The sequence below is a fragment of the Pezoporus flaviventris genome, unplaced genomic scaffold (assembly GCF_033815535.1).
Source record: "Pezoporus flaviventris isolate CSIRO_AGI_PZ_B2104156 unplaced genomic scaffold, CSIRO_AGI_Pfla_v1 ptg000015l, whole genome shotgun sequence".
Classification (NCBI taxonomy): Eukaryota; Metazoa; Chordata; class Aves; order Psittaciformes; family Psittacidae; genus Pezoporus; species Pezoporus flaviventris.
Genome location: NW_026892563.1, coordinates 25,382,434 through 25,392,451, shown reverse-complemented (window position 1 = coordinate 25,392,451; position 10,018 = coordinate 25,382,434). Strand labels below are relative to the sequence as shown.

The 10,018-nt window shown below is 40.6% G+C and overlaps 1 protein-coding gene across 2 annotated transcripts; it reads left to right on the top strand.

The window, feature by feature from the left end:
* Window positions 1–715: 715 nt before the first annotated feature.
* On the top strand, window positions 716–9,167 carry RBM11 (RNA binding motif protein 11). Of its 2 annotated transcripts, XM_061453806.1 has the most exons (5): window positions 716–865; window positions 4,796–4,958; window positions 5,923–6,001; window positions 6,734–6,821; window positions 8,739–9,167. In XM_061453806.1, exons 1-5 carry the CDS (start codon window positions 764–766, stop codon window positions 9,066–9,068), a joined length of 762 nt encoding a protein of 253 aa, XP_061309790.1. In that variant the 5' UTR covers window positions 716–763; the 3' UTR covers window positions 9,069–9,167. The 2 variants fall into 2 exon arrangements, 1 of the variants encoding a protein (XP_061309790.1); XR_009743469.1 differs by lacking the exons at window positions 4,796–4,958; window positions 5,923–6,001; window positions 6,734–6,821; window positions 8,739–9,167 and adding an exon at window positions 1,807–3,145 and having other exon boundaries at window positions 748–865.
* Window positions 9,168–10,018: the final 851 nt, after the last annotated feature.

Here is a 10,018-nt window from a genome sequence, read left to right as displayed (position 1 = left end):
TCTGTGTGCTGGCCCAGGTCCGTGACCATGGGCTGACGTCCAGTGCTGTGTAGTTGGCTTCTGACACAGTTTGCACTGGCAACTCACTTGTGCTCGTTTCACGTTTGGGTTTATTGGAAGCTTTCAGTGCATGTACAGGTTTTAAAAGCCACTGACACAATGGGTAACAGTAAACTGTCTTCTTCCTGGCATCATGTGAGTGCTCCCTGTACTGCCATATGCTTTTGGAGGGAACTTTGTGTGAGGGGGAAATGATTCCAGACTCCTGCCTTATGCTGTTGCCAAGACAGGACATATTGCACCTTCACAGCATTACCCTCTGTGCACTATGCTGCAGGTTAACCTTAAACACTGGTAAGAAACTTTTGTTTTAATCACGTCAGCGTTATGTAAAAACAGTCTGCCTTTTTCTTGGATCTTTAATGGCTGGATCAAGTGAAAAGCCCCTGACAGACTTGCACAATATCTCCTTAAACACTGCAGTTAAACAGCCTGGAAACTGCAAATGCAAGACCGAGGCGCACGCCACCATCACCACCGCCGCGCTGTGCGGTGCGGTGCGGTGCCGTGCTGCGCTGCGGTGTGCCGTGCCTCCCCTCGCTCGAACCGCGCCGCCGCCAGCGCGATGGCCCTGTCGTGTTGCTAGGACACCGAGGCCGCTCCCTAGCAACGCGCCCCATCGCGGAGCGCTTTACGGCAGCTGCGGACGCTTCCACCGGGCTCTTCCCCCGTCCCCTCCCGCGGCGGGGAGGGCGGCGCCGCCATGTCGTCCCCGGGGCGGTGCGAGGAGGTGGACCAGACGCTGTTCGTGGGGAACCTGGAGAGCCGCGTGCGGGAGGAGATCCTCTACGAGCTCTTCCTGCAGGTGGAGGGCGGGCCCCCGGGGCGGGGCGGGGCCGGGCAGCGCCGCAGCCGGGCGCGGCGGACGGGGTGTCGCCGGGGCCGTGCGCGGGTGAGATCGGTCCGCGGGCCCTGCAGCTCCGCGGTGGGGAGTGGCATCGTTCGCCGTTGGAACGCAGCGTGGAGTTCGGCTGGTAAAGAGCGAAACCGCCGGCCGGGGCTCTAGGCCGGTCCTGCCGTGCCCAGGCCACCGCGCACGTCTGGTTTTAGCCTGCTCGCGAAGTGCAAGGTTTGGTGCCGCAGTTGGTGAGGAAGTTAAATAACGTAAAGATGTTCTTAAAATCCCCAGGAAAAAAAAACAACAAAACAAACCAAGTGGTTTTTACACTTTCTTTAAAATATTCTGAGCAAGAAGGTTTTGGTCAGGAATTTAATTAGGAAAAAGTAGTGTAAAACCTGAAAATGTGCTGAGCAAGGCTAATAGAATTAACACGGCACTGTTAGGAATGATGTGCAGGTGAGGCTCTGGACTTCCACCCACAAATGACCTTTATATCAGAATGGTTTATGTTTTGATGCATGAGAAGATAATAAAAAATCCATTGGTGGTTTTTTCATGGAGCTGGGGAGAAATACTATGTAGCTGGCCCTGTTTCAAACCTGAGCTTAATTCTCTGTGGAAATAAAGTACGCCAAGGAAGACAGAAAATGTTAAGACACTGAGTTGGCCTCAGTTTTGATCTCACATTGACAGCATCTCTGGCTAAACCAGGTTTATTAACCTGATAGTAGTAAGGAAAATGGGGAGGATATTCAGAGAAGAGAACATTACATCGCTAGTGCAAGCATCAAATGACAAGACGTATGATGACAGTAGTTGCTGATCATGGGTTTTTCCTGAAGTTGTTTATGATGTGTTTGGTTTATTTATTTTTTTTTTTTTTTTTTTCTCCTGGCATGATCTAGCAATCCTCTGTCAAGTTAAAAGGTCCCAGACTGACTGGGCATTTTATCTGACAGCACAGTGATAAACTTGCTTCTACCAATGCACTGATTGCCTCTGTCTCAGAATGAATCTTGCTTCCTTCTGGTGAGTTCAGAAAATAAAGAGTGCAAAAACAAGAGGTGGGCAGAATCATCTGTTCTCTTGCTATTTCATTTGCTAATCAGGACTAGTTCTACTCACCAGTTTTATTCCACTGATTAATCTGCTATTTGTCTCGTTAACCAGTATTTTCATTGAAAGGCCTTTTTGTTTGGTATGTTCCAGCCCTTTGGGTTGCTACCTGTGTTCCCTTATATTCCTAGCTTTCAGTTTTTGACTTTTCCCTGAAATTAGCAAAGAAATATTTGTTTCTTCTCTTCCTGCCCCCCTTATTTTCTCTGCAGTATTCCTACCTGTTTCCAACACTAAACAGCAGTCTGCTGTTTAACTGCAAATCTTGGGTAAAGAAAGCTTATCTTAGCAGAGGACATGACTAATTCCATACAATTTCTGGTACAAAAGTGGTAAAAACAAGTGGATGCTCCCAGATGCGGTTTTTCATGACTTTTCTGCATAATCTGCAGCACTCACCCAACTGCTGACTTTTATCTGAGTCTTTAGGTCATCCTGATAACACCTATTTTGATTTTTTTGTTCTGTTCACCTTATTCTCCATCGGGTTTCTCTGTCTTTTGCTGCAACAGCATGTGCTGCTCACTGCAGTACTGCCCTTTCTTGGGAAGTACGGAGTTCAATATTCCTCCTATGCCATGGTCCTAAAGATGCACTCCAGACCTGTAGCTTTTCCCCTCATCAAATTATGAGCAACTATCTAGTGCTTCTAAACTATTAATATTTTTCTTTATGAACAGGAAGACTACCTATTTAAAAGAACAATCAGCAAAGGATTCGAGTTTGTCATTTCTAGTTCTTGAAGAACCAGATCATCCTCATTAGGCAAATATTAACCAGAAGACTGGATATATGTAATTTAAAAAAATGCAGTGTAGTGCAAAACAGCAACAAAAACACCTGAAGGAGCCAATTCAAGCAAAAATAAATGTTCAGAATCTTACTGAAATCCCTTCTTTAAAATAAACAAGCCCCCAACCCAACCAACCAAAATAATAAACCAGAAACAAACACCCAAACAAAGAAAAAAAAAACAAACAACCAAAAGACCCCAGCAAACTTCCAGATATTTGGAAAGATGAGATCAACATTTTAAAGATTCCCTGCACAGGACAGCCTATGTAGTATCCATTGCTGTATACCTGATCGCCCTCTGCACCACTAATAAAAACAGTGTGTTATCTTTGATCCTTTGTGTTTGTCTACATGAATTCCCTATTTTCACCAGCGTTGGCGGGGTGGGGGTGTTTCATTTTTTAGTAAAAGCATCTTATTTAATTGAGGGTTTAGTTCATGCACAGCTGGCAAAAGCATGAAGCAATCAAACATTATTATCACAGACAACAATCCTGAGTATCTTCAGTCTGACAACATGGAGGCTATAATAAGGGAGATGGCTGCACATCATCACTTTGAATGCTCAAAGCAAACTGCAGATTTGTTGTTTGAGAGGAATCCTAGGAGATGCAGAACAATAAAGTACACAGCTTTCTGTGGCTTATTTTCTTTATCTGAGCATATGCCCTATATTTATTTTGAATGTTTAACTGTTTATGCAGTTTAATTGCTGTAAAGCTGTTAGGAGTTAACTTGTGTTTGCCTGAAGCTACAGATGACTTCTGAGTAACTTTTACTGCAAAGCACCTATTGTATCAGTAGCAGTAGTGGAAGGCAGTTCTCCTGATAACTGCTGGGTTTTGATTCAGAACAATGAATTCTCCATCTACTACAGTAATTTAGACATTCAGTGTTTTTTTTGCTGCTGGATTTTTTTGTAACTTACGTGGCCTTCATTTCTCATACTGTATCCTCCTAAAGTTAATCTGTGACATTCTTAACACTCCAGAGCTGTGGCAGGAGACTGCTGTTGGCTGCTTCTTTTTTCTCTTTTTGCTCTGCTAAATCAGCCATACAGACACGTAGTTTGTTTTGATGAGAAGCTGTTCATTCCATGACTAACGCACTGACTCCATCTCGTGGAGGGAAAATTCATCTTTGATATCCATTAAGAAAATGAGTTTCTTCGAAATGGAGACAGTATTCAGGGTATCACTGCTTTAATTTTGTCCTAGAAGTACTATGCAAGGATTAAAATGTTACGTGTAGGCATAGTCGGGACTTTTCACTGAAGGTACTTCAGCCAAAGAGTGTGGTTTGGGGATTTTGTTTTGTGGATGGGATTTTGCAGGCACAAACCCAGTATGTCAGCTGTAGTGAGATGAATCAGGGGGTCTCCTGATTCCTTGCTATGTAGTTGTAAGGAGGGTTAGGCAGTACAGAAAACTTTTTTGTGGTGGTTCCAGAAGCTCTACTCTCTATTCAGCTTTGTATTCCCACAGTGCTGATGCTGACCATTTTAGGAATTTAAGCACGAGTAAAGCATATTTATGGATCACGTCACTTTTACATAGCTGATATTATCAGTTTGCTTAGTTACGTTAGCGGTGCAAAGCAGCCCTCTGTAATAATTGTACTAGCAGCTGCACATGCATTAAGATGATTTCTGCTATGGAATAAGTAAATTAGTCTTCCCTATTGCAGCAGCTGTCAGTGTATTTTAAAAATAAGCAAAAAAATCTGATTATTAAAGACTCAGCATCATCCATGGGCTGATGCTTCGTTCCCTTTTAACATTTGCGGAGCTGATTTTTGTTTGTAGAAGGCTCAGAATTTGAGTTTGGGGAATGTGGAGAGACATCTTTTAAAAATGAAGATTCTTCTATGGAGAAATTTACACTCTGACTATGGCAAAATACACATCATTATGAAACCATCAGAACAGAATGAAGTGTCAATCTCTGTTAATTTCTATGAGAAAATAATACAGATTTCTTTCAGGCTGGACCACTAATCAAAGTGACGATTTGTAAGGATAAAGAAGGAAAACCTAAGTCTTTCGGATTTGTCTGTTTTAAGCACAAAGAATCAGTGCCTTATGCAGTAGCTTTGCTGAATGGAATCCGTTTGTATGGAAGACCAATTAGAGTGCAGTTTCGGTTTGGTACGTTTAGTAATCTCAATGATTAAGTCTTTGTGAATGTTTTAGTTTTAATGACTATTTTTGAATCCTAGAGGCTTTTACAAAGATGTTGATTTATAGCTGGAACAAATTACAGTCCATTTTTTCAAGAAACAAAAACTTTTTGTGGCTTTTGTATAGGGGAGGATTCAGTGTTTGTATTTTTTGTTTATTAAGAGAATACAGTTGTTGGGCTCAGAACAGCCTTAACTTGCAAGCCAGCTCAGACCACACTGTATGAAAAACATAGCAAGACAGGTTTTCACACCAGATTACATTTAGGAATCAGGGTGTGTCTTTAATTTTCAGTCTGGCACAAAGCGTTGATTCAGTGGGTGCAGCAACTATCAAGCTGTTTGACAGCTTTTATACTAAAGCCACAGGCTTATCAGAGCTGTTGTTTTAAATTGAAGGGATTATAGTTCAAAGCATGTAGTCGAATCAGAGTCACATCCTTCATTTTATGTTTATGAAAATAAACTTTCTAGAAAGCTAATGATCAGGCACTGTTTGCAAACTAAACACTAAGGACTCATGTTCCCACTGGGCACTGTGCCACTCCTTGCTTTTCAGGCTGTAGAGAGCAATTGCTGGCTTTAAATACAATTGCTGAAGTTCCTAAAGTCAGAAGCATGTCCTGTGTCTGTAACTGAATGGGAATTACTCTGATCTTGGTTACTTCAACACCCTGATTTATGCTTCTGTTATTGAGTAAATGCTAAATGAATGTTTTCAAGCACTAAAATGATGCTATAAAGCATTCACCAAAAAATGGCAAATACTTTATATACTACATTACATATACTTATATATAAAAGGCAAACCTTTATATACTACCTTATATATACTAGCACAGTACAGATGCCACAGAACACTTCCTGTGGTTTTAGCTTGTTAACTGAATAGTTGTAACTGAATAGTCATTATGCTCTTGTCTTATCTACAGGGAGTTCTCACTCAGCAGAACAGAACAACCCTAAACGTGGTTTTGAGAACTATACTGACTTACATTCACCTTCATATAGGTAACAAAGATCACCTGTGAATAAACTCAATGATTTTAAAGAAGTTTCCTAAAGAAAATCAGTTATGTGGTAGAGCAATCTTCAAGCTCTTCATTAAAACAGCTGTTGATGCTTTAATTGCATCCTTGCTGACTTGCAGAATGGGCTGTAGTTAACATTAGGTTGTTCAGCTTGCCAGAGGTTCAGTTAGCTTGAACTTTCTACTCTGTTTCTGCTAGATACAGGGCCATAAGAAAATACTGAAATATGCTGTTTGTACTTACAATATTTGCAGTTGGTGGGGGAAAAAAATCTGACAATTGACAGTATTTTCAAACCCCACTGAGTTTATATCTGTATTTTTTGTGTGTATACCTATAAGCAGCTGTCATGCACATATAAATGCACAGGTATACACCTGTTACAATGGAAGTCTGAACACCCTAGATTCAGTATTTTTCAATGTCTCAACATTTTCAAGTGTGACAGAACTCTCTGTGGAAGTTAAACTTCCATGATGAAATCTAGAACCCTTCTATATCTGCACTAAAGTACATGTGAGGATTACTCATTACTTGAGCTTTTGAGTATATTTTCTTTGTTTTATCATGTTTTTTTCATGCAAGTCCAGTTGCTAATATCTCAGTTCTCCTCTTGGATATTCTCATTAGGGCCCAAGAGTTAAGTCTCAGCACTGTGGTAAGCAGTATGTGGTGGACATCTAGTCTTTGTACATTTGATTGTTTTTCCTAGATATCAAGAGCTGTATGGAAGCCCTCCAATTACTCCTTTTCCAGTGAACAATAGTCCACCTTGTGAATACTCGGGCTTTCCAAAGATGGTGAGTTTGTGTTAAAAGTTAAAAATTTGGGAGATTTTTTTATTATATTGACTGTATTCTGCATTTCTGCAAACAATGGTACTTATTTAATGGCTCAAAATGGGATCTAGGCTGCTAACGTTGACTGTATTAGGTCTATTTATTTTAGCACTTAAGCGTACTATCATAATAGGGGATCTACCAAAGCATTTTCTTACAGCAGGAATGTTTTAAAAGTTAAGGAGGCTAAAAATATCCAAGTCTACAGAGAGAGCTCTCTCCTGTACTGTGGTCTAAATCAAATCCCCTTGCTGAGTCAAGCTAATCCAGTAAAATTACAACCGTGCGAGCAATAGCTTCTTCATATACAGCTATTTCAGTCATGGAACCTCTTAGCTCTTCTACTCAATTCAGAAATACCCAGCAGAAGTTTGAAATGTCCTAAAACCAAACCTAAACCTCATCCAGAAAATCACCACTGCTCAAGTTAGGGCAGCAACAGTTTTAGAGTTTCTGGCCTGAACCTTTACATGCCCATGCAGTTCTCACATTCATGATTTACTTTCACAGCAGTAGACAGTGAAAACCTGTATTCGTTTCCACTCCAACAGACTCTGGTCCTGTCCTAATCTCTTGTGGCTGAGATACTCCACAAGGCAAGGGAACAGGTCTCTTCAGATGGCAACCTGTGGGCCAAACCCTACTCGCTTCCATCATGGAGCTTCTGAATCTGATGAGTATGGATCAGTAGGACTGAAGAAACCCATCATTTAATGTGAGGTACCAACTGTGGACAGCAGTGCTGCTGCTCAGTCTGACTGGGGAATGGCCAGCTCTCTTTAACTGAGGAAAGGGTGAAGTCTGGATAGATGACACTTGCTAGCTGCAATCTGAGCAGGAAAATGGAGAGGGCTTGTTCCCTGTTGCACAGATGTGGTAGTGGCCTGCCTCCCTTCTTCCCAGGCTGTGGCCTCAGAAGGGCTGGTGCATGCACAGACTTGTCACATCCCCTCCACTGTGGTTGGAAGGCTTGGGAGTCTTCAATCTCCCGCACTGCTCACCAATGAGCTCGCTCCTCATTAACAATGCAGTATGTATACCCAGAGACCAGGCTCAGCAGACCAGCACACACAACCCACTTCATCCCATTTTCTGCTTCCTAAAAGGGACGGAATTGCAGTATGTCTCCAATAATAGTCATGTGCAGCTTCAGCAGTTAAGTGGTCTTGTCACATGTACACCTACACAAATCTACCTCACCTTTCTTTGGGTGAGCCAGGCAAGTTACTTGGAGTCTGCCTGCACATATAACACATGCTCCCCATCATTTTTCTGGTTACTGCCAGTCAATAAAAAGCCACTCTTTTCTGACCTTTGTAATTCTATTTCTGTATTTGGATTGTGCATTTTGTATGAGAGGGACTCTTGGAATACTTTAGGGACTGGAGCAGTAAACTGGCCACTTGCTGCATTGTTCTATGTGCTTTGATCTCTGGATTCACTATACCTCATTGGAATGCCTTGTTCCACATTAAAATTAGTTAAACCAGGTTAAAAGAAAAAATTGCAAACGTGCATTTACATTTACATTCTTTACATAATGTCTTTACATTAACAATAGGCACTGAAGTTACAAATGTTTATAAAATACACAGATGGAGAAATGAAAGGAATGCCGTATTTGATTACCTTACACAAGGACTAACTGGCAGTTTAATTTTAAATCAGATTATATCTCTCTTCTAACTATGCCACTAAAAAATTGTCTATTTTTTCTAACTATACTAGTTGATATAATAAATATGTAAGTTTTACTCTCAAACGATCTGTGTTAAAATTTATCAGTATTTTCATTGTATAATCCGTAATGCATGCAACATTAAACCCTTCAGAACTTCCTCTTTACAGTGTTAACAACCCAAGTTTCTGTTTCTCTAGGTGAACAGTTTAGGACAGCAGTACCCAGTACAGAGTCCAATGGTTCAACAATTTCCTTATCACCAGATGACTCCACCACAGCCTTCAAATTTCCGCTTTTCTCCCTATCAGAACCAAGCTGCAAACTTTAAGTCTGCACAGAGTTCTTTTGAAATGGCGCTGCCACACTCAAGTCACTGTGGAAGGCACCAGGTGGATCAAAGAACCTATAAAAGAAAAAGAGAACACCAAAGTTATGACAGTGACACTAGCTCTGAGGGTGACAAAATGAGACAAAGAAAGAATGTCGAAAAATACAGGAAGTGCAAAGCCAAGAGAAAGAGGCACTAATACTGTGTAACTGGGTTAGTCTTTTTGTTATTTGCTGCTTTTATTTGAGGGGAATGCAATATTTCATCTTTGCACTTTATTAAAAAAATGAAGGTTCAAGATTCATATTATTTTTGAAAAGTTTTATGCGTAAAGGATACTGATAACTTTATTTAATCTCAACCTATTTAAAGAGGAAAGTACTATTTTAGGTATAGGAAGCATTTAAGAAGATAAAGTTTTCCAAATAAAGAAAAAAACCTCATTGATTCTCTCTTCACCCAAGAATCATGGAAGGCTATTATTTCACTAATACAGAAAGAAACTTTATGAAAATACATGATTTCAGCCACTCATGAAGCATATGTATCATGTCCATCACTTATGGAATGTATTTCTGTGACTGGTGTGAGAATTCTCCAGAGCCACTGAAGACGTGAGCAGGCTAGAAATTCATCAGAGAACATCAGATATGTGCTTGTCACTGAAGTCCTGTAACTTTATTCTGAATTAGCTCTGCTGTTACTTTCAGTTAGAATCAGTTTGTGTGGTTATTGGAACTGGATTTTTCCAGTAGTAACTTTGAAGTAAAATACAGGCTACAGGGTAAAATACACTGGCTACAAGACTTAACGTATGTATCAGTACTAAAATGCATGTATGTACTTTATGGCTTCAGTTATGTACTGAGTAGAATTATGTGCAATATATGCATCTTTCTGTAAAGTTACTCTCTAGTGTTTTATTTGCTTATTTGAGAATCTTACTGTTCATTGTAACAAATCAATGAAAAATTTTGTATCTCATCTAAATGACAGCACAAAAGCATAAGTCAGTGGAGTCGGTGCTACCTCTTAAGAAGGAAAGTTTTCCCTAGCAAAGGAAGAATAAACTGTCTCATAATGTGATGAATCAAAGTAGTCAAATGACCCATTTTTTATCTTTCACAACTCCCACCTTCAGCCTGTAGA

What these genes read in the sequence shown, in the direction of transcription:
- RBM11 (XM_061453806.1), top strand. Translation starts at nt 764, where the DNA reads ATGTCGTCCCCGGGGCGGTGCGAGGAGGTGGACCAGACGCTGTTCGTG. An exon ending in TCTACGAGCTCTTCCTGCAG is followed by an intron (nt 866 to 4,795) that starts GTGGAGGGCGGG and finishes GATTTCTTTCAG; the next exon opens with GCTGGACCACTAATCAAAGT. An exon ending in TAGAGTGCAGTTTCGGTTTG is followed by an intron (nt 4,959 to 5,922) that starts GTACGTTTAGTA and finishes TCTTATCTACAG; the next exon opens with GGAGTTCTCACTCAGCAGAA.